This window comes from Taudactylus pleione, unplaced genomic scaffold (genome assembly GCF_031769625.1).
Source record: "Taudactylus pleione unplaced genomic scaffold, aTauple2 ptg000106l, whole genome shotgun sequence".
NCBI classification, from domain to species: domain Eukaryota; kingdom Metazoa; phylum Chordata; class Amphibia; order Anura; family Myobatrachidae; genus Taudactylus; species Taudactylus pleione.
Window position 1 is genome coordinate 938,665 of NW_028284508.1, and position 17,389 is coordinate 956,053.

Below are 17,389 nucleotides of genomic sequence, written 5' to 3' on the forward strand. Positions count from 1 at the left end.
GGAATCTAGTCGGGATTTGGAAATGGGGACACACTACCTCATCAATTGTCTAATGGTGGATACCGGACGCACTTCTAACACCAACATAGCAGTCAAGGCCTCAGTTATACGTTTTGCTTCAGGATGACTGCTGTCGTACTTCATCCTCTTCGCTAAGGATTGTTGGATGGTCAATTGTTTAGTAAAAGTAGTGGTGTTCCTACTTCCTCTCTGGGATGATGAACAACTCCCAGCAGCAGCAACAGCACTAGGAGGAAGTGGTTCTTGATCTTTCCCTATTTTATTTTTATCGGAGAAAGTTTGGTCCTCCATTTATGTTATATTGATATATACGTGCGGCTAAGGCGCACACAAACACAGAAAAGAATTTTTTATTTTTGTTGGAGACTAGTGCAATTTGTGGGTTACACCACCCTTTAAGAAATGAGCCAGCTGGCCCTTTACATATGGGACACAGGCGCACGCTTGGCGCTGCTCCTTTGTTGATGCACGTGCAGCCACAGTGCACACAATTCACAAACACAGAAAATATTTTTTTATTTTGTTTGGAGTGCACTTTGGGGGTTACAGCACCCTTTAACGGTCAAGCCAGCCGGCCCTTTACTTATGACACAGGCACACGCTTGGCGCTACTTTGTTGATGCATGTGTGGCTACTGCGCACACAATTCACAAACACAGAAAAAATATTTATTTTTTTTGCACTTGGTGGGAGCACCCCTGATGGACAGAGCACCCCCTGGACAACACTACAGCACCCCTTTAGGACTGGGACACTGCACAGGACTTTGGAGTGGACACAGCCCCTATGGACAACTGACTGCACAACACAGTCCAGCCAGCCCCTATGGACTTTGGAGGAGTGGACACAGCCCCTATGGACAACAGCAGCACAGCACAACACAGCCAGCCCCTATGGACTTTGGAGGAGTGGACACAGCCCCTATGGACAACAGCAGCACAGCACAACACAGCCAGCCCCTATGGACTTTGGAGGAGTGGACACAGCCCCTATGGACAACAGCAGCACAGCGCAGCACAGCACAACACTACACTGCACTACACTACACTACACTACACTACACAGCCCAGCCAGCCCTAACTCCCACCCTCCCTCTTCACTGTCCACAGCCGAGTGAGAAAATGGCGCCGACGTGGGTACCTTATATAGAATCCAAAACCCGCGAGACCCGGAAGGCGGGATGATGACGTTTTGCCTTGATTTCAGATCCGAGTCAGGCGGGGAAAAGTCGAGCCTGACTCGGATAGGCCTCGGATCGGGGGGCTCGGATTTCAGAAATTCGAACCCGCTCACCCCTTCTTTTGAGACACATAGCACATTCAAATCTCCTCACTAACGCTGGGAGGAGGAATGGCAGTGCACTGCTGAGCCTGCTGGGACATCCTCAGACCACAGCCATGCCTCTTCCCAGCATACAGAGAGGAGCAATGGAGATGATTCAAATGAAGCAGTTAGCACACCTCCTGTTCCACCACAATCAATTTCCTGCCGGTTGGGCTTGTTTTGTTCAGTCCTTGGCTTTTGTTGGGCATTAGCACTGAATGTGTTAAACAAAACGTTTTTGATGTAAAAATTAGTTCTTCTCGGAGACAGTGTACTAACAACCCTGATGTTTTTTGTTATATTTGTGGAAAATATAGTGTTGTAAAAGAAAGAAAAAATATAACTGTATTAGCTAAACAAGCGTATCAGGCTTATTTTGGACGTCACATAAGCCAGCAAGACAAGATTTGCGTGCCTCACAAAGTTTGTAAAACCTGCGTGGAATCACTCTGCAATTGGACTAAAGGTGATCGAAAAGGACTTCATTTTGGCATACCTATGATGTGGTGTGAGCCAATAGATCAATTTTTGACGGCCCACAGATACGGAAACTTGTGAAGGATCCAAATTTTACCACATCTATGACTGAATCTGACACATGGCTGAGTTATGCGTCTGTCATTCACAAGGCAGACAACTATCATGAATTAGTCCACAACATGCTAAAATGTTTCGAGAAAGTAGGTGCCAACATGAGTATTAAAGTACATTTTTTGTACAGCCATTTGGATCACTTCCAGTCCAATCTAGGAGATTTAAGCGAAGAACAGGGTGAACGGTTCCACCAGGATATTCAGGTAATGGAAGAAAGATATCAAGGAAAGTGGGATCGTCACATCATGGCCGATTACTGCTGAAGTCTGCAGAGGGACTGCCCACAACAAGAATGCAAAAGAAAATCCTACAAAAATTGTTCTCATAGCTTCCTACCACTTATGTATGTAATTGTCCTGTGTCTTTTTATAACATTTTACGAATCAAATTTAATCAAAATAAAAAATATATATTTTTAACTATTTTTAATTTCATTTTTCAGAAATATTAAAGGCATATGCATATCTCAAAAACTAGAGCTAATTGAAAAATAAGCATGACATATTCATGATCAGGAGCACATAATTAATCGAAATCGACTCTTAAATCTCTGACAACAGATTGACTGTTCCCCAGTGTTATCCAACGGAGCAAAAAGAAAAAAGTACACTCTAGCTGAGGCACACTCCTATGGGAGTGTGCCTCAGCTAGAGAGGCATTATAGGAATTATAGGTTTAAAACATAACCTTTATTTTTACAAGTAAAAATTTGAAATAAATATAGGAAGTCCATCATCCTATAGAGATCGGTATATAAAGAAGGGAATGCCTCAATAACCAAACACTATTAATGGTATATTAAGAATAGTTACAATTAAAAATTATGTCTGCATACTAGTCCTCATGTAATACATTAATATACAATATAGCAGACATCTTGAATTGCCATTGAAAAAAAACAGCACAAAAACTCTACAGAAAAAGACTGTACAATAAACATACTTAACTATTGTGCAGTGAAGGATAACCCTATGTAGAGGTTATGAATAATCAATAGATTTTTTTACCCATCACATCTGTTAAGCAAGCCGGACGGGTCCTTCCATCCGATTCTGAATTTAAAGCAGGTCAATTACCATCTCATTATTGCAAGGTTCAGGATGGAGTCACTGCGCTCGGTAATCAGTGCAATGGATGGTGGGGAATATTTAGAGTAAATAGATATAAAAGATGCCTATTTTCATATTCCCATCTGGAAGGGCCACCATCTACTCCTCCACTTTTGCAATAGGAAACATGCATTTCCAGTTCTAGGCCCTACCTTTTGGCCTGTCCACAGCCCCCAGAGGTTTCACAAAAGTAGTGGCCCACATGGTTTCCTTGTGAAATCACCATTATTCTTTATTTAAACAACCTTCTTTTAAAGGCCCCTTCTTGATCCTTTAGAATCTGCAGGTGGACAGTTGGATCCTGAATAATTAATTCAAATCTTATTCCTTCATTGAGGAAGGTTTTCTTGGGCCTTTTGCTCAACACTCCATGTCATAGGACCTTCCTCCCTATGCAGAAGATTCAGGACCCCCATTTACACATTGTGTATTATACAGTATATCTCATGTCACAGCAGAAATATTGTACACCATCATGTTCATGAAATTATTGCAAACTAATTCAATTGTTCTTGAAGTTCAAAATGCAGCTTTATTTTTTTCTGTGTAAATAAAAAGACAGCATTGCAGATTTTTGGTGTTTATATATACATAATTATTATTGATGAATATATGTAGTCCACTCCTCCCCTCCCCCCACCTGTCTTAAATCATCTGTCTTTGTCACTCACTTTTGCTCATTTCTGTAGGGAAAAAAATTAATAGTCCACTCTTACCGCATGGATGTACTTACCTCCACCACGCCCAACGCTGCCTGCTGCTGGGGCCAGGACAAGGCTTAAACTGACAGATGAATCCGGCTGGGAGTGAGCTGGTGACCATGGTGTGTGAGGACCGGTGAGGACTCAGGGAGTCAGACATGCCACACCCAACGCCGATCACTGCTCTGCCCTGCTGCTCCCCGCGCTTCTCGCGGTGGTCCGTCCCGGCGGTCCTCTCTTCCCAGCGCTCAGTGACGTCTGCGGCTGCCGCGTATAGCATTCTGGGACTCCCAGAATGCCACGGAGGTGCCGCATCAGCATTCTGGGACCAAGGTGGCAGGGAACAAGTGAGTGACAGCTGCTGTGGGAATGGGATAAGACAACGGATGGGCAAGCGCTGGTGGGTGCCGTCTATTTAGACAGCGCCTGTGGGGACACTGTGGTCGCGCCCTCAGACCGCAGCGCCCCGAGCAATAGCCATGCTTGCCCGCCCCAAGAACCGCCACTGCTCACTGCAGAAGGGTGGCGGCCATGTTGCTGAAGTTCTGTAATACCGGATACCTCTCTTTCATATGCTCTCCCCCTGGTGGCCACCGGCAGCAGCTGCAGCTACAGAGGGTGCTTTACAGCAGGTTGTTGCGGACAGCACAGCGGGGGCAGAGGAATGCGGGGGTTTAATTAATTTTCCGGGGCAGTGGGAGACTCTACCTTGATCCGGTAGTCTCCTGCAGGATGCGGGAGGGTAGGAAAGTATGCACTGGGGTTTATGTATCAAGCAGTGAAAAGAATGGAGAAGTGGACCAGTAGAGAAGAACCAACCAGCTCCTACCTATTATTTTATAGACTGTATTTGATAAATGCTACTTCAAAGCTGATTGGTCGCTATGGGCAACTTCTCCACTGGTCAACTTCTCCACGCTTTTCACTGCTTGATACATAAACCCTACTGTCCCACCCGCAGGACATTGCAGCCAGCGAGTGGGACATTTATGAGGTATGGTTCACTAAAACTACACCCTACAAACTTTTACACCCAGTCTGGGGGGGAAGTTGGGGATGCACTCTGACACCACTGCTCTGTATAGAATAACAGTGGTGATTGGATCATTCTCCACACTGTGGTGGAAGAGGCTGGGGGCTGCTCCTGCAGCTCTAAGCAAGACTCCAACGTGACAAGAACGGGACATGACATTCAGTCACGCCCCCAAAATGTGCACTCCTCAGGGGGTGTGACCTTGTGCATCATGAGGCCACGCCCACATCCCAAACCCACTCCAATGCTGAATATATAGGAGACGTAGGGTACAAAAGTGAAAACAGATGAGATTCTACAATTACAATATAAAATCTCACACAATACAAAGGAAACAACATATTTCAAAATATATGTGAAACATTGGTGCACATGGCAGGATTAAGCTACTGCAGTTAAAAAAGGAATATACTTGCTTTGGATGCACATATGCAAAGCTGCTGGTCAATATAATAATTACAGGTACCGTATGTTTGCAAGATTACCTACAATTCTGCTATAAGGAAAAGCAAAACATGCAATATGATAGCACAGTTTAGCAAGATGGAGTTTGTTACTCCCAGAATGCTCTAGTCTCCTTTCAGTGACATGATGGATACCTAAGAAAACTTAATAATGTGTGAGATGCTGAAATTAGCCACCAGATGAAGCTCACACAAGTTTAGTGCACACAATCAAACTTAAATAGTGCTGAAGGCATGACATAATTTCCATAATCAAATCTATGGCCCTCATTCAGAGCTGCTCGCTATTTGCGGTCGTTCGTTCTAAAACAAGGGGTGGCTATTCAAATGATCCGTTCGCAAATTGCAGTCTGTTCACACCTCTAAGTCTGAACGAGCGAGCAAAACATACGCTCGTTTATTTGTTAAAAACGCCCCCTGGCCGCTCGCACCATACGTCATGTCCGCTATTTATTAGATTAATCGAGTACATCGTACAGCGTATGAACTGCTCGCTATTCTTGTGGTTGGTTTTTTCAACCGCTATTTTGCGAGCAGTTCTGAGTTAAAAAAAACCGAGTGACGTGGTCAATGACGCTGCTGTATTAATTATGCACACCCTTAAAACGCCCGTTTTGACCTTTAAGCACGCCTGCGTTCTGATCTCCACTCCCTGTTTACAAGCACCTTCCCCTGTTACCACCCACATACGCCTCATTCTGTCACTCAAAATAGCAGGCACTTGCTATATAGCGTACAAACGATTTTCGGCCGCACTGACTGGTTCGCGCATGCGTACTAAAAACCGTACGCATGCGCAGATGTGCGAACATCGCTCGGAACGAGCGTACGGCCGCTAGCGAGCGGCTCTGAATGAGGGCCTATATCCAGATTTTCCTGCAACTTTTATACAGAGAGCACACATTTTTATACAGTAGCCTTTTGTGCTGCCTTAGAGGAAGTACTGTACAACATTGCTTTCAGGGTTTAAAGCACCAGGTGTGGTACATAATGTCCACATGGTCATAATGTCACATTGTGCATGTCACCCATTGTCATGTCGACACAGCATTTTTCTACTGTTAGACCCCTAACTGCAGCTTAACCCCAGCCCTGTAATGTCAGCATTGTGACTGTTGACATTCACCATGTTAATATTATGGTGTTGACATAATGACTAAATCGCTACATTATATTACATTGTCTGGAATAAAATACAAAGCTGTTTCAATGGGAATTACAATAAAAGGGGGCATATTTACCACAGTTATTTTGTGGGAAATCCCCTGAAGACAGCCACATCTGTAAATTTACGAAGATGGGAGTTCTATTAAGAAGTGATGTTGCCCATATCAACCAATCAGATTCCAGGTATTATCTATTAGAAGGTGCTAAATAAATGAGAGAGTAGAATCTGATTGGTTGCTATGGGCAACATCACTTCTTAAATAGAACTCCCATCTTAGTAAATTTACCCCTAAGTGTACACGCGGTAATTAATGGAGGAACGAAACGGATCTCAGAAATCTGTTCCTGCCATTACCGGGTGCTATCCGAAATAGGTTACCGACCCCTGGTCTAGAAGAAGACATCCTTCATTTTTCTCCAAGGCAGCCTCAGCACACCGCCCCCTCAGGTACTGGTGCGCTTAGGCAGCTGTCTAAAGCAGCCTAATAGAAGCACCGGCCCCAGATGTAGCGGTGTAATACTCAACTCCCAATCTTAATTAGGATCAGCAGGTCTGAAAAGATGAAAGCAGCATCATAGGTGACTTTCTGGTCTCAACCAATACTTGTCTCATCTAGTGCTTACCTTCAGTATAAGTGGCGCCAAACTTTACTAGTGAGTCTGCAGAATCACAGTACAGGTCAGTGATTCATAATGATGGTAAATATGTTTTAAATTATATGTAAAAATTATTATTAAAGATCAAACTGTTAATGACAATACATAGGGCCTGATTTAGTGCTGAAGACAATGCGGAGGTTCATATAGTTGAATTTTTTTTTGCAACTGCTTATGTGCGAACATTACTGAAAACCCCTAAGGCACATACACAGATGTACATACAAAGGTGCTACTGTGATCGACTATTGACCATAGGGCAGATGGCAGCATATAAGGGTACGCAAATCAGTATTACAATGTGCATAGGCAGTAATATTGGGCAATCGGCAGCACGGATGCATACCTCCCAATTGTTTTTCTGGGACTGTCCAGCTGTCCCGCCCGCGGGCCGCATTGTCCCGCGGTGGGGGGGAAGTTGGGGGAAGCATACACGCTGCTCTGCTATGCAGAGCAGCGTGTATGCAGAGCTAGAATAGACACTGTGCGCATGCGCACAGCATCTATTCAGAGTACGGGGAGAAGCCCGGGGGCTGCCCAGCATCTCGGAGATGACTGATGTAAACGGGGGCATGTCATCAAACCACGCCCCTTTACGATTAGGCCACGCCCCTTTTCGGACAGGCACGCCTACAGCGCGCGCAGGTCCCGACTCTCTCCCAACAAATGTTGGGAGGTATGTGGATGTACACAAGAGAAGGAGTTTGTAGGCAATTTGCATAAAGTCACAGACAGGCGACCACCAATAGAAAGTGCTGCGTGCACTTCTGCGTGTAACTCAGAATCAGGCCCATAATATCCTAAATATTTCCTTATATAAATATACTTTAGGCATTTTCTGCAGATAAGGAAACCGATTATACTTTGTGCGGTTTTTTTAAGCTATTAATAATAAATATCCATTCAATAGTCAGAGATATATCTATTGTAATCCAAGTGCTAAATCAGATTGAAACAAAACACTTGTCCTTTCGTTTCATATCACCAGAGCAGATCTCTAATGTGGTACTGTGCATTCAGGAGACACTGCCCGGCCCCACAGTCTGAACCAGGGAGCTGGCCTCCCAATGGAACACAGGCACGCCCCCAATATGACATGACCACACCTCCTCCAGCACGTAAAAAAGAGCCCTTCAGTACTGGGCACCGTCAGTCAGATCTTCCAGCAGCACTGTGCTTGTGACAGCATCATTGGTAAGCTCACAGACTCATGTATATCTGTCTTTATTAGACAGACCAGCAGTTTCAGGAACTGATACTGTTTACATTTGTGCAGATATGTACAGAAGCTGCATTTAATTCTAAGCTCTAGCAGTTTGAGGCTGTCATGGGTTTACCAATCTTTCTGCACAGAGAAAAACTGATAGAATGTGATGAGCATAAAAGTGTAATAGGCACAGCATAGTAGTAATAAATGACAGAATGTCCTTATCTATGCTATTTTTTTCATTGTCATAACAGTTGTAGCAAATGTTTACAGTGATGGCTCACAGTCATCAAAAAACACAAATCAAAACGAATGTTAAATAGTAGATATCACCTACAGTACATCCATGATTTATTTTTGTCATGCAATACATCATAAAGTGTATATAGATAATGGTTGTATTATTGAATAGATGTTGCAGTCCTAACTAAGATACATAAATGTGCCTCCTTTAGGCTGAGAACCAACTGACAATTCAAATTGGGTTTCTAACTTAGGGCGGTATTCAATTAGTATTGCCTCTGCGATAAAGCTCCGCCTGTCCGACTTTTCGCTTACATCGCGTGTTTTGTACGCGGAAACTTATCGTGCGCGTCCCCGCTATTCGCTGTATTCAATTATAAAAACACGCTAAAACGGTAAGCGGCAAATTCTGAACAGGCGGAAAGTGCTGTCAGAATTGGGGAAATCAGCCTTAAACCCCCAAAAAGATGCACTAACATAGGGGATCAATTAAATATATATAAGAGTCCCACTCCGGCGCAGTCACAAATCTATATATTAAAAGGGATCAATTCCTTACATAAAGATAAAAGGTAAGTCCACCAGATGATTCTTTCAACTCTTTATCCACAATTGTTCTTTTCCTCCTCAATTTCTCAATGGGGCACACCAAGAGCCTTTATATTCAATATTCAAGCATGCCAAGCAATGGCCACGAGGGGCCATGTAACAATGGTGTAACCCAGCGGTAAAAGAAGGTCACGTTTTTTGTGGATTTCTTTAATCATGCACAGAATTGAAGTTGCCGCTGTCATTCAAATGCTACTTACAAAACCAACATATGACTGTCGGATGCCAAGCTTTATAGAGCCAGCAGGAGGTGAACCCTCCCTGAACAACAGTGTGTGCCCTGCTGGGAATCAGACCTTCATTCTGCTATTTGCCAACAGACAGATCATATGATCAGAAAAATGATTCCCCTCGTGGCCATTTCTTGGCATGTTTGAATATTGAATATAAAGGCTCTTGGTGTGCCCCATTGAGACATTGAGGAGGAAAAGAACAATTGTGGATAAAGAGTTGAAAGAATCATCTGGTGGACTTACCTTTTATCTTTATGTAAGGAATTGATCCCTTTTAATATATAGATTTGTGACTGCGCCGGAGTGGGACTCTTATATATATTTCATTGTACATCATTTAGGGATTTATAAGGAGTCTCAAGAGTCCTACTGGCTGCAGTCTCTGCGCAGATACATCACTTATTATATTTTGATATAGGGGATCAATGTAGATGTGCCCGAATAGCCCTAATAAAACTGTTTGGAGTACTTAAGTTGTTTCAATAGCTTCTTATTAGCGTCTTTACACAAGTGGTGAAGAATAGCATTATGCAGTATTTTTTGTTGAAAATAAGTAGTCCTGTCAAATTTGGGGTACTTGAATATGGGTGCTAGCATCTTTTAAAGTCTCTAAAGTGAAGTTTTAATAAACGTGAAAAATGCACCTTTTGCAAGCACCTGCAATCTCAAAAACACCTTACCCATTATGAGAGAGCCCCAAGAAGTCTATTTCGATAGTTTTTATGTTTGTCCCCCTACTTTTTACTTTTTTGCCCCCCAAAATGAAAGTACTTTTTTGGAGTGTTCTGAATTTTTTTCCCAGGATTTTCTGACACAGTTGTCCCTTGGTGGTTTCCCCACGTTTTCACCCCAAAATAAAATAAAAATTTAGCACTTCTCTTCTCCTGCTATTCTTAGCCGGGGATGTAGTTATGGTCTCAATGCCGACAGCGGAATCCTGGCAAGGGATTTAACATAGGTGTCGAAGTACCAACGCCTATGTTAATCCCGATGCCGAACCCCGAGGACGCCAGCCCGAATGAAGGTTAGTCCGGGGTGCCCTTAGCGTTAGCCGCGGGGGTGGGGGGGGTTAGGATTAGGCACTCTAGCGGGGTTAGGGTTAGGTTTTGGGGGGGGAAGATTAGGGTTAGGCACCCCTAGGGTTGAGGGTTAGAGTCAGGCACCACCAGGGGGAGGTTAAGTTTAGGGTGCGGGTGGGGGGGGGTTAGGTTAGGCACTCCTGGGGGAAGGTTAGGGTTAGGCACTGGGGGGGGGCATTTAAATCCCATTCCCTTAGGTGAATCTTTTTTGCCTAGTAAATTGCATTGACTTTCCGCGTAGGCGAAAACTGTCTGGAATTGAATTTGGAGATAAATTCCAACCACGCGAAAAGCTCCACTCCGCGATACTTTCCCGCAGAAAACGGCTTTTCACTTCTAATTGAATATGACCCTTAAGTGGTAAGCAGATATAAAAGTAAAAATCAAGAGACTGCACATTTGCGGGTTTGCTTGTGTGTAACTAGCTTTGCACCGTAGTAAGCTATTTTCATCATAACATCTAGACAAAGGGGACCCCAGGATAAAAATATTATTTTGGTGTCCCCTCCATGCAAAAGAAATACAACTACCAGACAGGACAGTGCTTTCAGCCATCTAATTATTATGTGCATTATGTTTTATAGTCCTTTACTCAGTCTATAGAAAACACATCAAAACTATTTCAGTTATAGAAGCAGCACATTTCCTTACAGTTTAATCATCACTGCTATGTACTATGTCATGATAACAGAACTGGCTGGGGTGGGGATTTTCAACCTGTTTAGGGAAGCCATTTGCTGCTCTTCCTCCATGTCACTGATATGCTGGGCAAGTGGCATAACACTCAGGGTGGGATGTATCAGTAAAAATACAGAGGTTTACCACAGTACATATGCTTGCCATATGTATTAAAAAGGTCCGCTTCCCCAGCGGATGCGCACAGCATCTATTAATTGCCCATGATTGTTTCACCGGAACCTTTCCCTTTGCGGGACACTGCTGCCCACGGATGGGGACAGCTTTTTAAGCGATATGTCGCCATGAGGGCAGGGAGCATTTCAGCAACTTCAAATCGGGCAGGGTGCAATGCCCCGCTGAAACAACCTAGTTGGAACACTAGTCTAGGAAGATGGAAGACTGTGATTGGAACACTGGAGGCAGGAGTTGAATTAGCTGTGGTCAGGAATGTAGGGATATGACGCAAATCACAGGCTAATGGGTTAAAAGCAAATACGTTGTGTGGCATTGACAAACTGCTAGGCAATACAGAGGGGTGAAATGTTTGTTACAATTGGGTATAGTGGTAACTAGGAAAGGCAGTGCTCACAATTAATTCAATAAAAATGTACTTTGTCCATGTGAATGCTCTGAATCTAGGCTACAACTTTGCTTTAATATTATGATATTTTTGTAATATATTTACCTTAACACTATACTGACTAGTGTTTCATCAAAATCTTCTTAATACAGATTATCAATATAGGATGTTTAAACTGCTATACTGAAAATAAAACAATATAGGGTAAATTAAAATAATACAGTGAGATATAACTTTTGTATTCTATTTTTTGTGTTTGATCAATAGATTTATTTCTCAATGTTAATATTCATCTATAATATTGCATTGAAAATATAACAATAATAAATTAATGTCATTTTTTTAAAATAATACACTAATATTAATATAAATTAGGAACAGGTTGAAGAAGCAATTAATTTTATTTAATAATATGCTAATGTAATATAACTTGTGTAACAGGTCCCATAAAACCAAGTTCTAGCTAGCACGTGAGTTCCTCACAGCCATTGACCACGCCTCTGAAAGATGCTTTTTCTTGGAGGACCTTATAAGTATATTTCTCAGAGTGAAAGAGTTATCCTAAAGAATTGACATTCTTATAGTTCTTTGTTTTAAAATTTTAAGGGAATGTAGAGATAGGGTTATCTTAAAGTTTCAACTCCTTATACAAAGAATGGCAAACTTGGGGAAAGCTAGTGTAGCCCAAATACAGTAAAGGCAAGTTCACGCACCTTATGAGTTACGTAAGGGTGGAGGAGGCACAGATATATCTCTCAAATCTGCTGGGAATGGGTATGACATACCGGTGGCTGCCTGTTCAAATCCCGACTCCAGAAGCCCGCCAGGACGAGATCCCGACTAGGCTGGTAAGTACTCTAACCCTCTCCTCTCCCCCCCCTAACCCTCCTTTAGTGGTGCCTAACCCTAAGACTCCTGGGGTGGTGCCTAACCCTAAGTCCCCCAGGGGGGTGCCTAAATCTAACCCTCCCCACCCGCACCCTAAACCTAACCCTCCCGGGGGGGATGCCTAACCCTAACCTCCCCCAGTGGCGCCTAACCCTAACCCCCCCCTCCCCCTAGCTTAACCGTAACCATCCCCAGAGGTTGCCTAACCCTAAGTCCCCCCGGGAGTCCCTAAACCTAACCCCCCCACCCCGTAGCTAAGTGCTAAGACGCCCGGACTTACCTCGATCAGACCGGCGTCCTTCTGCATTCCGGCATCGGTATTTCGGCACCTATCTTAAGTCCCCCGTTGGGCTTCCATTGTCGAGATATAGACCGGCGGTCTATTAACTACATCCCAATCTGCTGTAGCTGTTTCCCTTCTGCCCGGGGTGGACCTGTAGTACAACTTAAAAACATTCTGTAATAAAAAAAACCCTGAACTTAACATAATATTTTAAATAAAAACACCACCAACACACATTTAATTTGCAACCTTATTACTCACCTAGTTGCTGGGGTCGGGGAATCCTGTTCAGTCCATGTGGGCAATCTATGCTTTTCTCCGTATGTAGCCGCAGCACGACTGAGCTATACATGGGCGGTTCTTAGAGAGGAAAGGACCTGTGTGCAGTGTCCATGCGGGTCCTTCCCGCTCATCGATGTATGCGCAGATCTTAGGGAAAGTTGTGTGTGTGCCATTTTCATGGTGATTTCTCTTCTGGAGCTAGAAGTGACATATTACTTAAGTCAGACCATGGCAAATCCCTACTGTAATACATAGGGAGGAGTCCAAACCCCTTGGCTAATTACCCCACTGGGAAATTCAATAAGCAGGGTTTTCTGCAGAGATTGACTTTTTCTTGCAGCTATGGGGAAACACATTGATTCTTCAGTTTACGTGAAATCATCGGGTTAGCGCGCGTTAAAACGCTATTAAGTTGAATAGCATGTCCCTGCATGGCGCGGGTAATTAGCTGCGAGGTAAACCTTGCGGCTAAATGAATTCCCCCTATAAAAGTGGTATGCTGCTAGTGTCAGATACACAATGAGCATATGTTATACTTTTAACATATCTAAAGCTATTAGAAAAATACATATTTTACATAATTTGCACAGTTAAAAGCAGCTAAAGTTACCTGCGGCATTGCATATTGTTGAAAGCGCACATTTTAATGGATGCAATTTACACCTGCATTGTTGGGGGTAAATTTACTAAGAATCGAGTTTGGTCGAGATGACAATCTCGGGTGAGTTTAGGCATGTTTTTCATCTTGCAAATTTACTAAAGGCAAAGTCGGGTGAGTTACAGAGAGATTTCTCTCATCTCACTCGCAAAACTCGGGCAAGCTAGCAAACTCGAATCTTCTCACCATCGACCAGACTCTGAAGTACTTTTCACCTAAAAGATACATCTCGCAAATTACCAAGAATCGAGATGAGAATCTCGGGTGAGATGCCTGCAAACTCTCTGCCAAATTGATGTTTTAAACACTCACCTCCAGATCTGCGAGTTTGGCTGAACCATACACAAATCATTGTGATTTGTGTTTTTTTTTGTACTTGTTAAATTATTTTTAATTATTTAAAAAAAAATTACGTGAGGTCCCCCCAAAAAGACTAACCAGCCCCGGAGTTGTCAGTCTGTCCTGGTTCTTAAATTTACAGGGAAAAAAATGTGTAGGGTTCCACTGTAATTTAAGAACCAGCACCAGGCAGCAGGACCAGACCTGGTTTTAAATATATAGATAAAATTTTTGCGTGAGGTTCACCATATATTTAAAGCCAGCTCTGGACCCTTTCTAGCGGGGGACTGATGCCACAGCCAGGGGAGCCCTTTAACCGGGCCACCCATCAGCCGTGACCGCTAGTCAGCCCAGGCCAGAGATCCCTGGGGAGTTGGGGACCCCTCCAATAAAGGGGTCCCCCTCTCCAGGGCACCCCTGTCCTAGGCTGATAGCCCGAGGCTATCACCGTCACCTCTGGGCGGTGGGTGCCGGGTTGATAGTGTAGGTGTAGTGTGTCAAAATTTTAATATTTTACAGTGGAACTAAAGGTCCCAGCAAGCCTCCCCTGCATGCTGTTACTTGGAGAACCACAAGTACCAGCATGCGGGGCATTAAGGGCTCAGTGGTACGTGTAGTGCACCTGTAAAGAAATGTGTAAAAAAACACACTGTGAAAATAAAATTTGATTACATACATATATACTCACCTGGTCCCAGATGTTCATGTCCCCTTCTCAACGTAAAGTATCCAATGAAAGTACCTGTAAAAAAAGATCCAATACTCACCTTTTGTCCCACGATGTTCCCCGCAGTAATCCAAATAGGGCCCCGGACACACTGTATCAATACGCATCAGCATGTTGATACAGTAACGCTAATGATAGCTCCGGGCTTGAGCTACCATTAGTGCCGGGGCACCAGTCAATCAGCGGCGGCTTCCATTAGCGGCCGCTCATTGGCTGGAACCCACGTGGACTTAGCCAATGACCGGCTACTCAAACATGTTATCCATAAATTTAAAACCAGGTCTGGCCCTGCTACCTGGTGCTGGTTCTTAAATTACAGTGGAACCCTACACATTTTTTTCCCTGTCATTTTAAGAACCAGGACAGGCTGACAAGTCCGGGGCTGCTTAGACCTTTGGGGGGGACCTCACGTAATTTTTTTAATTATCCTTTTAATCCTTTTTCACAGGTCCTAACACACAAGCAGCAAGCACATATTTCACTGATATGTGCAGGCTGCTAGCTCGGGAGAGATTTGCAGAGAGAAAACACTGCAATCTCGGGTGAGTAATCTCATCTTCACTTCCAACTCGGGGGAGATATCTCGATTTGTTTCACCATCGAAAAACTCATTTTCAGCTAAACTCACTTCTTAGTAAATTTGCACAAAAAAAAACTCACCCGAGTTTTGGCGATGCAAATCGAGTTTAACAAAAACAAAACTCGACCAAACTCGATTCTTAGTAAATTTACTCCTTGGCGTAAATTGTGTGCAACTCTACATGAACCCCTGTATCTCATTAAAAGTTGGGATGTGCTATTCAGGGTGAAATAAGTATTTGTCTTTCATTTGACAACCTTTAATTTAAGATGCATGAAACTTCACGTTGTGTCATAACTCATTTGTAGGGTATAGTATTGGATACATAAAAGAGAACTTTATTGTGACATAATATACCCTTAAAGATGCAATTATGTACAGCAGGGCTGGGGAACCTTTTTTCTGCCAAGGCCATTTGGATTTTTAGAAAATCATTTGGGGGCTATACAAAATTATTAACTTAAAAATGTGCCTCCTATATTTGGTTAAAAACTTTATTAACTCACCTTTAATGCGATGGCTGTAAGTAACTGCTTCTCTTTGGTATGTTGCCAGGCAGAGTATGGAGGGGCAGTCCCTATGGATGTGTGACAGCAAGATTGATAAGGCAGCCCTAGGGTCCTCTCAGTCCTAACCAGCCTGATGGCAGCACTGACTGTACACACCCCCTGCTGTGTCACCACTGCCTGCTTGCCCGCGCTGTTAGGATGAGACCCTGCACGCCCCTGTACTAACCAGCTCAATGGCAGCCAGATGACAGCCCTGGTTCCCCCCTCCCTCCCCGTGCGCGGCCTGCCGCCGCTCATGGGGAGAGAGCCCTGCATGGCACTCAATGACAGCCCTGACACCCTGATCCCCCCCCTGTGCTACCTGCTGCCGCTAATAGGGAGAGAGCCTCTGCACTAATCCACCCGATGACAGCCTTGACACCCCCCACTGCTGCACTACCTCCCGCCGCTGATAGCCAATGACAGCCCTGACACACACCCTCCCCCTGCTGTGCTACCTGCCACCGCTGACAGCCGCTACATCGGCTGTCATCGGCTACCAGCTGCCGATGACAATCCTGACATCCCCTCTCCCCCACTGCGCTACCTGCTGCCGCTGACAGCCGCTACATTACGCTGATTCTGCTGCTGCCGCCGACAGCCGGCCATGCCGGATTATTTCACTGCAGCATAATATCTGGCTAAAATGAAACTATGTACTTCATCTTAAAGCTTGAAATATGAAAATGTCAGTTTGGGGGCTTTGTGGTGTTTTAAAGGGGACAAATACCTTCTGACAATTTATATTAATAATTGTGATCAACCAAGAAGCTTAATAGTAATGGGTAGTAGCTGGCCCAAGAAAGGCATCACACAAGTGGGTGAGAAATACAAGTAATCAGCTTCTATCTACCGATGTGGTCATATACACCCACTCCTGTTGACAATCACAATAAATGATCATTTAGTAGGGGGTATCCATCCACTTTTGCAAACTCTGATTCACGCCATACAGTACATAGATTCTAAACTTTGTCCTTCATCCTTTCATCAACAGGACCCAATAAAGCCACCTTTTATGGCGTGCAACAAGCAAGTGCCTTCACTAAATTCCGCAATGACCCTCATACATTTTTTACTCTACTTCTTCATTCCAATGTTTTCATGTTCCAATGATGATCTTCTCCAGAAAGCACAGAATCTAATGAAGTCGTTCCCATTGATTGATGGGTAAGTCTGACAAACTGCAATCTGTACATTTTTTCAAAGTGATTTTTTTTTATGTTGGTATTGCTATCAAATATTAATAAGTGTAGATAAAGGGTTCAATATCTAATATACACACTATACTGTCGACATGGACTGATTGTGGACTCCCAGGTGGATACATTTACTAAGAATCATGTCTGTTCAGTTAGCATACCCTTAGGAGTTTCCCCTGATTTT

General features: G+C 43.7%; 1 protein-coding gene across 6 annotated transcripts in view; it reads left to right on the forward strand.

The window, feature by feature from the left end:
* The window catches only part of LOC148525498 (dipeptidase 2-like), a 243,976-nt gene that overhangs the window by 108,422 nt on the left and 118,165 nt on the right, over window positions 1–17,389 (forward strand). For 3 of the 6 annotated variants that reach the window (XM_088470909.1, XM_088470912.1, XM_088470910.1), the window contains exons 2-3: window positions 3,737–4,095; window positions 17,001–17,173. In XM_088470909.1, the coding sequence (XP_088327035.1) occupies window positions 3,907–4,095; window positions 17,001–17,173 (362 nt within the window). In that variant the 5' untranslated portion in view covers window positions 3,737–3,906. The remainder of the gene's footprint in view (window positions 1–3,736; window positions 4,096–17,000; window positions 17,174–17,389) is intronic. The other 3 variants (XM_088470911.1, XM_088470913.1, XM_088470914.1) reach the window with 1 other exon arrangement.